The 15444-nt window shown below is 45.8% G+C and overlaps 8 protein-coding genes across 8 annotated transcripts; 4 read left to right on the plus strand and 4 right to left on the minus strand.

Moving 5' to 3' along the window:
- Nucleotides 1-681: 681 nt before the first annotated feature.
- Nucleotides 682-1417, minus strand: N7495_007193 (uncharacterized protein; the record flags this gene model as incomplete). The annotated part of the gene is given in 3 exon segments (XM_057209844.1): nt 682-1081; nt 1093-1255; nt 1291-1417. The coding sequence occupies 3 exon segments, from the start codon at nt 1415-1417 to the stop codon at nt 682-684; spliced, it is 690 nt and encodes a 229-aa protein (XP_057063618.1).
- Nucleotides 1418-2246: 829 nt separating this feature from the next.
- N7495_007194 (uncharacterized protein) lies at nt 2247-4180 on the minus strand (the record flags this gene model as incomplete). Its single annotated transcript, XM_057209845.1, has 6 exons — nt 2247-2554; nt 2626-2917; nt 3007-3340; nt 3444-3580; nt 3642-3941; nt 3998-4180. The coding sequence occupies 6 exons, from the start codon at nt 4178-4180 to the stop codon at nt 2247-2249; spliced, it is 1554 nt and encodes a 517-aa protein (XP_057063619.1).
- A 656-nt stretch (nt 4181-4836) lies between these two features.
- Nucleotides 4837-6452, plus strand: N7495_007195 (uncharacterized protein; the record flags this gene model as incomplete). The annotated part of the gene is made up of 5 exons (XM_057209846.1): nt 4837-4948; nt 5001-5395; nt 5462-5518; nt 5582-5848; nt 5904-6452. 5 exons carry the CDS (start codon nt 4837-4839, stop codon nt 6450-6452), a joined length of 1380 nt encoding a protein of 459 aa, XP_057063620.1.
- A 241-nt stretch (nt 6453-6693) lies between these two features.
- On the plus strand, nt 6694-8487 carry N7495_007196 (Zn(II)2Cys6 transcription factor; the record flags this gene model as incomplete). The annotated part of the gene is made up of 1 exon (XM_057209847.1): nt 6694-8487. The coding sequence occupies one exon, from the start codon at nt 6694-6696 to the stop codon at nt 8485-8487; it is 1794 nt and encodes a 597-aa protein (XP_057063621.1).
- A 439-nt stretch (nt 8488-8926) lies between these two features.
- On the minus strand, nt 8927-9450 carry N7495_007197 (2-iminobutanoate/2-iminopropanoate deaminase; the record flags this gene model as incomplete). The annotated part of the gene is made up of 3 exons (XM_057209848.1): nt 8927-9262; nt 9337-9350; nt 9414-9450. The coding sequence occupies 3 exons, from the start codon at nt 9448-9450 to the stop codon at nt 8927-8929; spliced, it is 387 nt and encodes a 128-aa protein (XP_057063622.1).
- A 352-nt stretch (nt 9451-9802) lies between these two features.
- On the plus strand, nt 9803-11438 carry N7495_007198 (dipeptidase; the record flags this gene model as incomplete). The annotated part of the gene is made up of 4 exons (XM_057209849.1): nt 9803-10258; nt 10324-10470; nt 10592-11116; nt 11178-11438. 4 exons carry the CDS (start codon nt 9803-9805, stop codon nt 11436-11438), a joined length of 1389 nt encoding a protein of 462 aa, XP_057063623.1.
- Nucleotides 11439-12011: 573 nt separating this feature from the next.
- Nucleotides 12012-12465, plus strand: N7495_007199 (uncharacterized protein; the record flags this gene model as incomplete). The annotated part of the gene is made up of 2 exons (XM_057209850.1): nt 12012-12054; nt 12077-12465. 2 exons carry the CDS (start codon nt 12012-12014, stop codon nt 12463-12465), a joined length of 432 nt encoding a protein of 143 aa, XP_057063624.1.
- Nucleotides 12466-12805: 340 nt separating this feature from the next.
- On the minus strand, nt 12806-14872 carry N7495_007200 (protein kinase family protein; the record flags this gene model as incomplete). Its single annotated transcript, XM_057209851.1, has 2 exons — nt 12806-14458; nt 14705-14872. The coding sequence occupies 2 exons, from the start codon at nt 14870-14872 to the stop codon at nt 12806-12808; spliced, it is 1821 nt and encodes a 606-aa protein (XP_057063625.1).
- Nucleotides 14873-15444: the final 572 nt, after the last annotated feature.

The raw sequence follows: 15444 nt of genomic DNA on the forward strand, positions 1-15444 counted from the left end.
ACTTAAAATGAATTGATTCTTTATGAGAAGCCTTATCGTAAAATATAATCTGATATTTGAATCTTATCGGAGTCGTGGTTTTTAAAATATGATATTCAATTTTTTCGAGTTTACTATGGTGTTCTGGGGTATGATCCGTTCGTATGCTGTTATTTTTTAATTTGGGCGGCTGACATAAGCTTTGGTTTTGTGGTGTCCTTTCCCCATGCTCTTTGCGGTTAGATTTACTGCAAATATTTATACACACATATTTGAGATTGTGAAGTCTTCTGGTTGGTTCTTGTAAATCTCGCTTCCCCGCCAAAGTTGACATAACTAGTACTGTTTGTTTAATTTGCATTTATTCTTCCTATTTAGCTAGTTTCAGTGGGTTTCCCACTTAGTAATCTCAATCAATCTAACTACTGTTTAATAGTGTATTCCCGATTGAGCAATAGATACTGTATTGGTAGGCTGAAACTAGGGTAGTACGTACCCCCATAAAATCTGGATCTCCAAATTTCGGGGAAGGGGGCTGAGTGCCATATTTGAGAAATCTAAGTGTGTTCTTATTACTTGACAATATTCACAAATCGGTGGAGCAGATACCGAAAAATGCTTAAAGTCATTTTATACCATTTACTGATGGATGATTCCTAGATGCTCTGGTTCGTGGGATATAAATGTACCTCGTCAACCTCATTATCGTATTTGCGAAGTAAAGATAGATATGCTGATATACAATTTAGATTTTAGAAGTCGTGGCACTGACCGGAGCAGTTTCTTCCAGGATTTAATGCCCCGGAGAGCATTAGCTTCAGGTTGGTTGCTTTCCTCTCGCATAGGGCGGTCAAATATCTCAAGCGAAATCCATCCTTCGAATCCCTTCTCAGCAACCCATGTTTGAACGAATTTCACAACTGGCATGTATGCACAGAATTGAGATTCAAATGGAAATGAACGAGCGTGTTTTGACCAAGTGAACTGGGAAGCCTCGCCTTCCACATACCATAGGTGCTCTTTCGAGAATGGAGGGTCAAACTTCTCGCCATCAGACAATTGCACATAGAAAAATTTTTCTAATGGGCAATTTTCAAAATTTCTCAAAGACACTTGCAGTTTTTGGTCTGCGTCAGGCAACTTTCCAGATTTCCAGATGGAGCAAATGCATCAGCCCATAGTTTTGTCACGACGTGGAAGTTGTTGAGACAGAGACCGACATCATCCACAACCTTCAAGGAATCCATGTCGAGCAATGAGTGCCCCACGAAAGAGCCTCGTGTGCGATTGAAACAGTTGGTTCTTGGGCACTTCCGATATCTGCAATTTGCCGTAGCTCAGAAATAATTACGTCGTAATCCCCAATGGCGTCTAGGCCGAAATGGGATGAAATTTTTGAATAAGAAGCTTGCAGAATTCTCGCGATCTCTATCCACATAGTTACTGTTTGAAGTCTTTCTTTCAAAGGAGATCAATCACCCTAGAAATTCTGAAACGGCGCCACCGACAAAGCTTCCACATTACTTGCATCGCACAGGGCTTTAATTTTTCGAGCACCGTCATAGATGGATAGCCCATTTTGTTGGGAAAAAGCATCTAGATGAGAAAATACGATCTCAAGACCATTGAAGTCAGCTTTTGCTGCCGCGAGGATCTTGCGATCCAAGCTATGAGAAGAGTGCTCGCCGAGTGCATGACAATGGCCAACTTATTGGCGAGCATTATGAATGTTTGGATGGTTTTGAACTCGCCGTAGTCTGAGAAGCAGGTCAGCGCTTTAGCAATCAAAGGTGGTAATGAACTTGAAATGGTTGTTTGCTCGATCGGAGACCATGGCCGACAAATGACAAGGATTCTAATACATATTTGTCACTCACTTTTTGTGAGAAACGAGGTTTGTGCTTGTATATACAAGCTAAGCCCTTACAAGATAGGGAGAAAAGCCTATCGTTGAGCCTCATGGCTCTAACTTTAGCGTCTTTCGTATCTGCAAAGTAGCTTTCATGATATACTTGGGACGTCGTATACAGCCTATTTATATACAAGACTGTTTTATCGTGAATACTTCAGATGGGAGAATTTTGTTTAATTTCATTGCTATCATTACAGTGTATTCCCTCCTGGAACATTTATTTTCAACAATGATGTAGAATCAATTGCATGGAGAGCGGCAATCGGATCAACCGCCGGTACGTACTTAACGTACTTCACATCACAGCGGAGTACTTCAACGGATAGGAATTTTACTGCCCGATCAATACTATAGGTTACTCAGTTGACCGGCGCCTTTCTGTAAATCGAGCTTTGGACGCTCTCGGGCTGGAACTCAGTGCATTCGGGTCTTTGAGCCCCTGAACAGAATCCCACTCATCCGCTGTCGCATTTAGTGCCGGGTGAATCTCAAAATTCGCGATGGTATGATAGATGACTGTGTAGATAAGACGTGTCGCCAGATGTGTAGCGATACACATCCGAGATCCATAGCCAAAAGCAAATTGATGAGCATGCTTCTCCAAGCCCGAATTCTGCCACCTTTCAGGTAGAAATTGCCATGGTTCAGGAAACAAAGCAGGATCTACGAATCAGTTAATACACATGTAACACATAAGAACGTGTGATAAAGCGACAAGATTCAGGAGAACTCACCATGATTGCAGGCCCATGCATTCAGGAATACCATTGTGCCTTTAGGAATGATAGTATCTTTATAATGTAACGGTGCAGTGCTTTCGCGAGGCATTGAAAGAGGAACGGGTGAATAGAACCGTAAAGTCTCTTTAACCACCGACAGGATATACTCTACATCCTTGGTTTCATGAAGGGAATAGTCATCCTTGACTACACTTTGAAACTCCTCGAATGCACGTTTCTGAATGTCCTTTCGATGGGCCAGGAGTAAAAATGCCCAACCAATTGCAGGCTGGATACTATCTGCACCCTGTTTATACAAATTTTAGCAAAGTGTTGATTCAAATAAGTACCAGAAGAGAAGAGCAGGGATAAATGCTCAAGAAGGTGCAAACATACGGCCATCATACTCAGACTAATACTGAGAAGTTCATTGTTCGAAAGACCAGTGGCCTCAGGGTCGCGTAGAACATTACCCTGGATACAGGGCTTGTCAACGCCTTGAGCCATGGCATCCTTCAATCGCTGAAGCAGTTCATTGTTGTACTTAATTCGACGGTTACCAATATCTGCAGCGTGGGCAGTCGACTTCTTCCAGAATATTGGTTCCAGGAACTGAAGAAGTGGGATGTAGTTCGATAGATTTTTCGAAGTAGAGCGAAGGCGCGAGATTTCGCTTTCGACCTCAATGATTTCGGAATAGTCGTGTTTCATGCTGTTAGTATTCGCAATTCTGACGAGAGATCAGTAAACTGGGTTTTCAAGAAGTGGTTGGCCAGGGAAGTAAGATCATCACCGGTGTTGAACGATCAGATGATGTTGCTGTATTTGCATACCTTATGCCATAGTTCAGACTCATAACTGTGTTCAATGATAGACGTTGGATTGCATCAGCGAAGTCCACATCAACGGCGCCATTTCTAGAATCTACAGTAAGGTCCCCAATAAAATCCGCAGTCTCTCTGATGATAAGCTGAGAACTATATTAGACATTCTGTTTATTGACTGAGATGCACTTATGGCGGCCTACTTACCGGCTCGTAGGACTGAACTTTTGGACGGTTCAAGCTTGCTGCAGCAGCTTTTCGTCTGTTCTTGCAGCTCTCATTCCAAGGGCTAGTACCAATGCTAGCAACATCTTTAGTCACCAGTTTGTGGAATATATGGAAAAGAGGCCTGGAAATTAGCGACGAGGTCTGGTTCAAGAACAGGGTTTTCGCATCCTCTGCCGCATTCACAATAACAACTGTTGAATTCCCTAGCTGAATCTGATACACTGGGCCATATTTGAGTGACCATTGCCGATACTTTTCAGCCGTGTATGATTTGTTTATCTGGAGACTTATGAGAAAAATGGGAGAGGAAACACTGGTTTCTGTTCATGACCCACATCGAGCAAATTTCCAACTATTGGAAGACCAACAGGTCCTTTCAAGCCCTTGATTCTTCGGCTCCATCGTACGGCTTCATTAAAAATAACATAAACCGTGAAGATAAAGATGGGAAACAACACGACTTTCATCGCTATGATGGAAACGGCTGTCAAAGACGCTGCCAGAGAGAGAGGAGCCATATCTGCGAAAACTCCTTATTGGAGCCGTCCGTTGTCAAGATGGTGTCTGAAAGATTTCCAGAAAAGGTAATGCCACTTGATGTTAATTCCACTTGATATTGTCTTAGCTCAAATAGAGTGGGAAAAGCTCTTCAGTGGAGTTAACACTTCGGGATGATGAGAGAAAGGTTGTTAATTCAAGATGGTAACAGAAAGGCTGTCAATTCGAGAATATTTCTGGTTTGATCGCGACTTAGTCCCTCCTAGTCAATGATTTGCAACAATATTAGACATGGTTGAGTATTTAGTACTGCTGCACAGACCCTTCTGAGGAAGTCCGCCAGCACGCAAGCGATAAGCAATATGAGCCATCAATAACAACCCATATCGTGGGATCCCGAGCTCGGTGAGTCCCCGAGCAGGACCTTTCATTCATGAATGGTAGTTGATAGTAAAATATTGCCGAGACCCCGGTCGGAGATATTCCCCAACCCCATAATGCTGTCTGAGAGGGCTTAGATTGCCATTGCCAGGATTTGGATGGTATCATCGATCAATCTGATATAAACCTATCCAATCCTCCTTGGCTGATGAAATGATGGAGTCTAATTAAATCTACTCAATTGATTATACTTCTTACTGCTTCACTTCTCTGTGAACACAGATAGCATAACGCAATGAAGACAGAGGCCCGCATAACGTCTGCAACAGACTCCGACGATGAAATCGACCCAATTGTGGAAAAGTCGCTATTGCGACGCCTGGATCTTATTGTGCTTCCTACGCTAGGTATATTGTGTGTGCCTTGTCTAACTACACTGGATCTCTGACATCTTTTCAGCGCTACTCTACCTCACCCATACTCTTGACAGAGCAAACCTTGGAAATGCGAAAACCGATTCAATAGAGAAAGACCTCCATTTAGTTGGCAATCAATATTCGCTGGTACTCATCTTCTTCTATGTCCCGTACGCTCTGTTTAATATCCCGGCTACTATCCTCGCCAATCGATTCAGCCCTTCGATTGTGGTCCCTCTGCTGGTGATCGGTTGGGGTGCTCTAGCCATGATAACAGTTGCAGTCAAGAACTTTGGAGGTCTCCTCGCTTGCCGGCTTATACTCGGCATAATGGAAGCGGGATTCATGCCCTGTGCAACATTCTATTGTACACTATTCTATACACGAAAAGAACTTGCAGTTCGCCTGGCAGTCTTCTATATCATGGGGTATATTGCAGTAAGTATCATGGTCACTTCCCGCGTTGATTATAGGGCCTTTCAACTGATTGAGATGTAACTATAGGGTGCAATTAGTGGCTTGATAGCATGGAGTACATTCCAATGGGATGGGGCATTAAAGGTATGCTCTTTCTATACTATTCATGAAACTCGAGATCTGGGCTAATTTGGCTTGCAATATCAGGGATGGCAATATCTTTTCCTGATTGAGGGAGCAATGGGCGTTGGGACTGGTGTTTGGGCCTTTATTGTGCTCCCCCGGGATATCCAATCGTCAAGATATTTCACACCGGCTCAAAAAATCTGTGCAGCTCAACGAAAGGCCAACGAGGTGTCTGTGGTCTCATGGACTCAGGGACTCACTATATTAAAAGACGGCAAGCTGTGGATCTTCGCTGCTGCACTATTCTTCTGCGGTGTTGGGTCTAATAGCAGCTCGAATTTCCTTCCAGTAAGTCTTGCTAATACTAGACAGAGAACAACTGCTGATTCTGGACTGAACATAGGTCATGGTCAATCGCCTAACAGATAATTCTGTCAAAGCTAATTTGTACACGATCGGCCCAAATCTGTTCGCGGCAGTGAATATGTCTGTACTAGCTTGGCTCTCCGACAAAACCCAGCAGAGAGGCTATTTTACCATATGGTCAATAATCTGGGCTCTTATCGGCTGGGTCTTATTTGCTGCTCTGGATGTGACTAAACAGGTGAACGTCGGGTATTTCTTCACGTTCTTGATAGTCAGCGGAACCTTCATTCCTGTCTTGTTCCTCCCGGCATGGATCAGCGCGAATATTAAAGTGACTTCAGAGCGCGCAGTGGCTCTCGGGCTGATGTCAATGTGCCAAAACCTTGGCGGCATCGTTTCCTCGGGCGTGTACCGGTCTCAAGACGCGCCCAACTACCGACCGGCTTTAATAACTGTATCATGCTGTCTTTTTGTGTGCCTCGGACTCTGCACCTATCTGCGATTCGCCTATGCTCGACTGAACACGAAGTTGGCCGACTCGGAAAAACCCGATCGCCTCCCGGCTGGAGAGAAATACATGGTTTAAAGCAAGGATGTGACGCAAGCAGATGTATTTCTTGACTTTACCTTAGAATATTAATGCTGTGTTATTCGTGATGTATGAAGTCTGCTGCACACTCGTAGGCCTCTGTGAAAAGGCGGGGGAAAAGGAAGGAATGTTATCTGCTGGTTTGCCGCATTATGGCGTGATAGCGCGTGACGTCGAATGAGAACCTCAATCTAGAAAACCATCTAATTCTGAGCCATCGGATTTCTTAAGCAGCAGCATGCGCCACATGGGCTCACCATCAAAGAAACAAGCACGGCCTATACTCCTTGCATGTACGCAGTGTAGACTTAGGCACCTTAGATGCGACGGCACACTGCCGCAATGCACGCGCTGTTTGGCGTCTAACGCTTCTTGTGAATATTTGAAGTCGCGCCGTGGAGGGAAAAAGAAACAAAAGTCTTCTGGCGAGTTCAGCCGCAATCTGGTGCAGCCATCTGCCCCGATTAAACAACCAGTGACTCTAGGGGAACCAAATGGCCTGGGACCAATCGGTGCGTTTAGAGACGATATCGGCTCTCAAGGCTCCCATTCCAATTCGGCAACCCCTCCAGTCGACGACAATAATAGTGAAAAACATGTTTCCTCGCCGACCTTATCGGGCACATTGAACACCTCATGGGATCAAGCGTATAGCGACACAGGCTCGACGGAACCCACACTCGCCGGCCTGTTCTACGAGCACTTCCACAGGGCCCATCCAATTTTAGTCTCACAAGATCTTTATCATACACGCCAATACCCGGCGTACCTAATAAGTATTGTCAACTTGATAGGTAGCCGATTTCTTGCTCCAGACAGAGCGGCTGCCAGTCTTCCCAATTTAATACAAAGCATCCAATCCTCCCAGGATGGAACAGTATGCTTGGTGCAGGCCAGGCTGTTATTTTCGGTCTTCCTCTGCGGGGAAGGAGAGATGGAGCTTGCAAAATCAATTTTTGTCTCTGCGCGGGACCTGGCCATCGAACTTCAGATGTATCGATATGAAATTCTTGAAACGTACTTTCTACCTTACGGCGAGCTTGAGCGAGAAAGCTTCAAAAGGACATGGTGGGAGCTTTATGTTGCAGACGGCCATATGACGGCCATATGGCCTGAACTGGGGTTCTTGACAAGCACGCTGGACTGCAATGTTCCTATCGCTTGCGATGAGACCCCCGACGGATCGCAACATACGGCGCGGACGCCTCTCGATATTCAATTTCGTCCCGACATCGTCTTGACCGAGGAGGACGGGGCACGTTTGCCAGCATGGTGGTTCCGTATCAAAGCCGTCAGTCTTCTAGGCAAGGTCATCTCACAAGCCCGCAACCAGACCGATAATGCAAAAGCACAATCGGCTATGAATGCACTAGCCACCTGGCGACTCTTATTACCGGAAGACAAATTGACTCTTATGGACCCATACGGAAAAGTCAATGAGCTCATGTTTGAAGCTGAAGTCATGGTACAATTCGCAACTATTCTACTGCATTTCTCTCGCAGCAATCTGAACCAGAATGTTTTCATATCAACAACAGTCCATACTATAGGACCCGACCTACCTATTCGATCTTGCACAAAGGAGGTGCATGGTATAAAGGCTACCGAGGCATCAAAGGAAATATCTAATCTATTCTCGATTTATCCTTCTATGGCGAAATGCTCTCCCTTGATGATCTCTTGTTTGTCGCTGTGCGGTATGGTGCAGCTAGCGACATGTTATGCACATGCTCCAATCCGGAACTGTCTCGAAATACATCGTGATCGGGTTTCTCTCCTGATCGGTGTTCTCGGATCCAGTGGGCGAGTCTGGCAACAAGCCAAGAACGCCCAGAGCGTATTAAAAAACGCCGCTCTAGAGACATTCAAGCTGCTCCAACCGTCCAACCCCCCTCGGAGAACTCGCAACTCGGCAATCCTAATTTGGATCCAGCAAATGCTAACTCGCCAACATTCCGCGAAGGAAGCTGGCTCCCCGTTGAATTATCTAATGGGACCCAGGAGATTGGTCCATGGCCTTGGCTGTGGTTGACAACTCCACCTAGCCAGCCATCAGGAATAACCGACCCTCCGGATAGTGCTTACCCATATCAAGTAAATAAGCAATTACCTTGAATTTTTATTGAATTTTAATTGGGTGGTCTCTTATTCTTGTTCCTTTAAACTTTTGATCCTGACATTTCACATACTGAGCGACGAGCACGCAATGCGGACTCGGCATCTCGGGGACTCAACTCTGCGGGGTCCGGGTTTTCACTCGTTACAAATATTAGTAATCAAGGTTGGTTGGTCAATGGCACGGCTTTTTCTCTTGTCCGCATAATTAGGGTTAGTAGTCTAGGCTTCATGTCTGCTAAACTGATACAACTCTTGGTTGCCCTTATTTCGGAAATAGAATCATATCATTATGGCGATTGCCGTCTTTTCAAACGTGCCAATTTAGTAATATGTTTAATTGTGGTATCCTGAATCTAGATGCGAGCAATACATTCCACCTCCACGCGGGCATTCTTAGGAAGTTGCTTTACCGCCACACAGCTTCTCGCCGGCTTCAAATCCCATGTGAACCAGCGGAGGTATTCCTCATTGGCTTCACCAAAGTATTCCATGTCGGAGAGGAAAACGGTAGACTTGACGACATTCTCTAGTGTAGCTCCAGCCTCCTTGAGAATCGCCTGCACATTGCTGAGAGCAGTAGCTAACTCTTCTGCGATGGTACCGCTAACCAAGACTCCATTCGGGGTGAGAGGAATCTGACCAGAGACAAATATCAATTCACTGGCAGCAGGTAGTTTCACGGCTTGTGACTAAACAGGTCAACGTTAATGATGAGCGCAAAGACGATAGAGGCGGTATGGTATGCCTGTCGAGGGTTTCTTACATAGGGACCGAGTGCTGTTGTATTCCATTAGCTTCAGGAAATACTCTTGGTTTCCAATTCATGATGTAAATACTTACCAGCAGGTGCATCTTTAGTAGAGAGTGCGGATGCCATTTTGTGAAACGAACTGGAAGGCAAAGAATGAGCTTTAATTTCGCAGTTTCCGAATCTGTTGAACAAATAGTTTTCGAGTCAAGAGGGAATCTATAATCTTTTTATTTCAATAACGTCAGTTCTTACCCAATGATAATCCTGCTCCGATCCAGAACGAGAACGAGTCACCGATCAGAATGATCGGCGAGTCGCCGACCAGAATAATTATCCCGAGAGCCATAATTCAAATAAATCCTAAGCTTTACACTCTCCATATTTAATGCTAATTATTTTCTTTTATTTCTTCGGTTTTCTTGCCTTGTCTTTATAATTCCAGATCTTTTTTTTGCCAATCGTTGTGGTTTCAAGGAGCATGGAGACCGCCACGCCAACGAACAGAGAGGAATCGTCTGTTCCCCAGCATTCCTCTGGGTCTTCGCCGAGAGAGAACCAAAATTTAATAGTTTATGAGCAAAAGACTAGTACGTCTAATGTATCATGGCTAGCAAAGATCGGTATCGCCGCAATATCCATCGTCAGCGCGGTTTATCTTTCAAGTGGAAGCAGCATCAACCCAACAGACTATTCAGCACGTACACGGGACGTGTTGAGCAAAGTCCCATTGATCGATGGCCACAATGATCTTCCGTATTTGATCCGCTCGGAGCTAAAGCATCAAATTTACAATGATCGATTCACCTTCGACACTGGCTTGTTGAGTCAAACCGACCGGAAGAAGCTGCGGGACGGAATGGTCGGCGGGCAATTTTGGAGCTCTTACATCCATTGTCCAGATCCTTCAGAGAAGGTCGAGTTTGAAGACCCCACGGTACGTAATTTACAGGTATTTTTGGTTAATATAAGGGCGGCTGACTAATCTTGCCCTTCTACTAGTGGGTGGTTCGTGACACTCTAGAACAGATTGATATCACCAGAAGATTCATCGACCAGTACCCTGATTTGTTCCAGTTCTGTAACAACTCGGCCTGCGCCCTTGACGCTTTTCATAATGGAAAGGTCGGAAGCTATATTGGTATCGAGGTAAGAGGAATTCGCTTTGCCCCAACTACTCTTACCGTTGTTGCTGCTCTGCTCCCAAGGGTCTTATAAGCCCAGCTCCACAGCTTTGAATATTACTGACAAGCGTTATCTTATCTCACAGGGAGGGCACCAACTGGGTAATTCATTAGGCGCCCTGCGAATGTTCTACGACCTCGGAGCCCGGTATATCACTACAACCCACAATTGCGATAACGTGTTCGCCACCGCTGCAAGCACCGTCGCCGCAGGAGGAGAGGATGCCGGGCTCACGGAGTTCGGATTGGAGTATGTTAAAGAGATGAACCGACTGGGCATGATGATAGATCTTTCCCATGTTTCTCATCAGACGATGCGTGATATCCTGGATGTATCAGAAGCGCCCATCATCTTTTCTCATTCTGGAGCTCACGGCCTGTCTAAATCACTACGCTTCGCACCCGATGATGTTATCCGCAAAACAGCAGAGAAAGGTGGAATAGTGATGGTCACGTTTGTGACCCGGTTCCTGAGACCTGATGACCCGTCTGCTGCTACCATTCATGATGTCGTTGATCACATCTGGTATGTGGCCGAAATGGTCGGCTGGGATTATGTCGGTGTCGGTGGTGACTTTGATGGAACGCCCGTAACGCCCCTTGGTCTTGAGGTGAGTGCTCTTATCGTTTTCCGATTCCACTTTTCAAACATGACGCTAACGGATGGCTTAGGACGTATCCAAATACCCACGGCTAGTGGAGCTGTTGATGGAACGCGGTGCCACAGACAAGCAAATCCGCAAATTCGCGGGCGAAAATATCTTGCGTGTGTGGAAGGAAGTTGAGCAAATAGCTGAAAAGATTCAGAGAAAAGAAAAGCCGAACGAGGCCACTTGGTCGGGAAGGAAATGGGTTCGGGACAACAAGAATGACCCAAGAATGTTCCGTGATTCAATCGGTCGGCGGATTCCGACCTTCTCAGGGGATCCATAAATTGCTATACCAGGATTTGATATGGAAATTAGTACCAATGGGGTAAATATAGCTTTTAGAAATGTGCAACGTAGTTTCATTCAATGCCAAAGTCCAATTATGTTCAACATGTTCCGTAGATAATGCTACTTTGCAAAGAATACGTGCCGGACACTTAAGGCTAGATGGTGAGGATTCGAATACATGTATATTGCACTGTTGGTGAGAAAAGAGATTTGTGCTTGTGCAAGGTAATATAAGATAGGAGAAAAAGCATATAGTTGAGCCTCATGGCTCTAGCTTTATTGTCTTTCGTATCAACAAAGATTGGCTTCCTCAATCGGAACACTGTACGCGGCCGATTGATATACAGTGGAAGACCTCAATTAGCTCCCTGACCATTCTTGTAATGTATTACAGACCAGGGTATCTATTTCTGGTGGTCAAACAATGCTGTAAAAGTACCTGCGTGAAGGCAATCGGAGGTCAACCACAGGTACTATAGCTTCCCTAAAGTCCGGAACTACGGTGTGCCTCTTGAGGTCATCCATTTCTATGCATAAAGCAGGATGCCAATGCATGCAAATCGGAATTATGGAGTGGGGCAACGGGATCGGCATCGAGTCGTCACAGATTTGTATGCAAGTTCGAATCAACAGCCGCTGCCAAGCGGATCGTCGGTACTGCCAATTCCGATTATCTGCTTTTGAAGTCCTCTGGATATTCAAGTCACTGCCAACCGCCCAACATGGTAGCTGAGTACCTCACCATCCGCAACGACACCGGCAATCCAATCACTTTGAAGCGCATCGAGCGCTGCAATTCAATTAGAGGGCTACGACTCCCTTTCCAATATGGAGAAAGGAGCCCAGAACGACCAATCAGGAGCTCACTGGCCGCTTTCACTGTCAACCCCAACCAGCGCCAAACTACAAAGAAAAGCTTGACCGTCAAAGAATCTCGTGTTAGCCACCCAGTAGCTCAATGTGGGAAAACCAGAGTTGAAGGGGCAGATCAAGATGTGTACAGATATAGATACAACTCTTAGAACGTACAATCTAAACACCCGCTGATGTCTGCAATAGAGCATCTGTAGACCTTTCAACACCACTGGCCCTCAGGAATCACCAAGAGCATCCGTTGCCCTTAAGAACAATAAAACCATGAAGACACCACACATTCCCAGGCGATGAGATACCAGTTCTTAGGAAAATGTATCGCACTTAGAAAAGATCTATTTAATTCCTCACTAACAATACATGAACGCTCCTCTTACTCTTGCAAAATTGTCCGAGAGCCCTCGCTCTAGCTAGCTCTTGACACTGCCAAGACGAGTGTTCCCTAGAATATTGAATCCTCTGTCGCTTGTTAGGTTCCAGAGCGGCCAGCTAGGTCTCCGCCAGCACCGTCGGGTCCTTCTTGGCCTCTAGAAGAATCTTCCTCATCTTAGCATACAATTTTTCACTCTCTTTTACCCACCTCCTACCATGGGGGAACACTGCTTTCCGTAATTTATTGATGCATGTAATCAAGGGATGATAGTACGATGTGAAGTTCGCCTCAGCAATTCTGAGGAAGTCGCCTTCGTTGCAAATCATGCCCGTTTTAACGAAGGCAAGCTCTTCCGCGTCAGTGAAATTCCATTTGTCAAATTTTGGATAGACTCTGCCCTTGCCTAGGCTGTTGTAGTGAATGCATATCCAGAAGAGTACCCAAAAGAACGACTCGAGGTCGTGCATGAAGGAATGCTGCTCGTTAAGCAAAACCCCAACGACCATAAAAGCTCTCGTGCCGATCTTACCCTTTGCCCCGGAGGATACTTCTCGTTGCGTTTTGATAGAGAGATCAAGATCAATTAAAAATGAAGGCCACGAGGGGTTTTTATCATCCTCGTTGATCATAAGATTATTGATCGAGATGTCTCTGTGTAGAAAGCCTGCTGTGTGCAGGGACTTGTGCCCCTCAATGCAGCCCTCGAGAGCAGTGAGCAAGGCCGATCGGGAGCTCGCCTTGTATATAGGGCTTCCACAATCACGGAGAATAACGCGACGATGTATCCGATTCGGCAGTGCAGAGCTGCCGGCCTCTGTTGGACACGCAGAACGAAATCGCTTGCTAGGAGGGAGGGGAGCCCCAATGTGACTAGATGGCCGCTTCCTACTAGCAGCACTAATGCTTCGGCCTTGCCGCGGAGTACCAGCCGTCATACTGCTTGTCGGCATCAAGCGTTCCGGGCGGTAGTTCGCAGTTTTCGTGACATCTAACCCCCCTCGAACGTTATTCCGAACATCATCGTTCGTTCCATTAATCTGAACCGTGCCGTGCCAATAGTATCGAGCCCTATTGACGACGCCTTTGAGATGCGCTTTCCAACAAGTCGTCGCCCTGCCAGCTATGCAACGCGCGCGGTACATCACCTCATCAATGATGATCCGTTCAGTTGAACTCTCCCGTTCGACTTCAATATAGCGCTCCTTATTTACTATTATTATGGTAGGATCGAACCCCAGCTGCTCCTCGTTTATCCAGAGAAACCCGAGGATTATGTATGCAAATCGTAGTCCATCTCTGTTAATGTCGAACTGCTCGGATGCGATGACCCCAAGCCGGTCAAACGTCCATACCCTCATAAGAGATCCGCAAATGGTAAAGCCTAGTATAAAGCGACGAGTGTCCTGAGCAGAAAGCACTTCCCTTGCGTACCTCCCAAGATCGAGCCATGCTTCTGAGGCTTTATCAGCGGCAGGGTTGCTCTTGAGCTCTCCTGGTACGAGGACCTGGGACCGATGGTATCTCGATTCCTTCCCAGCCTCAGAATCGTTCACAAAACCAACATCCATCCTTCGTTTCCCCTTAGAACCACCGATCGAGTCGTTTAGTTTCGCTAATGTCCTTTGCTGACGTGTTGGTACTGATGTCTTTCCCGCTGCAAATTTGGCCAGCTTCTTGCTAAAGACTGTAAACCAGCTCAGCAAATCTTCTTGCTTCGCATTTTCTGGCCATCCAGTCCAGCTGCTGTCAAAGACTAGGTCGCCACCTTCCTAGCACACCTCGAAGAATACCTCGGATGTCATCTCAAGATCGGTCACTTGCCCAAAATATGTTTCGTCGAAGCTGCGGAGCCCAACATACGTTGGTCCAAGCTCCATCTTAAGCACCTTGTCCATATATTTGCGATGTTCGGACGAGTTCGCGAAGCTGCTAGTGTTGTGTAGCTATGGGGTTTGTTGTATAGAGGAGGCTACTGGTCGGGGAGGTGGAGTAAATTAGGTGATGGCGTTGTAAACTTGATTCCGGATGATAGCATCGTCTCCTTCGTCAGAGATGGCACATTTCAGCAGGGGTTTAAAGTGGTCGAAGTCGAAGTCGAAGTCATATGCAACTGCAGAAATAAGTGGGAGGAGATCTTTCCCAACTGTGCCACTGCCTGACTTAGATTGAAGTACACAGGCCATCTGATGACTGTACAGAGAGAGCAGAAGGTGAAGTGTCAGGCTTCGAAGATCTAGAGATTGGTAAGAGTTTCCTTGCAAGGAGGCTGACTGGTACTCACCTTCTTAGTTAAGCTGATCTATTGCGTCGCTTCCGCGCGAGATCCCCCTATTTTCACATTTCGAATTGAATAAAGAGTGGAAGTTATCAAGGTCACTTCCGATAGTGTTGTCCTGAATTACGTCCAGCTGGACTTGGTGCACCATAACAGGTTCAGTCTCCATGTGTTGTTTTGTGTGAGTTATATTGAGTAGTTTGAGGAAACCTAAAGGATTTATGGTTACCAATCCACGTTTGTGCTCGTGACTCTCATGAAAGCAACCATCCATGCTGATACAAGACTCCAATAGGGAACCAAGCCCAGTAATCGATATGAGAAGATCTCGCTATTGAAAAGAAATTGGACAAATCAAAGGTTTTCATTGCGGTTTAATAGAGATCAACGATGTCGGGTACAAGACTGTTAACTAGAGGGATCTCGATGCACTATTACTACTACGTTATACGTGTAATAAGTTATGCGGTAAGATGTGTG

Source organism: Penicillium taxi, assembly GCF_028828555.1.
Source record: "Penicillium taxi strain IBT 34144 chromosome Unknown utg000004l_segment0_segment0, whole genome shotgun sequence".
Lineage (NCBI taxonomy): Eukaryota > Fungi > Ascomycota > Eurotiomycetes > Eurotiales > Aspergillaceae > Penicillium > Penicillium taxi.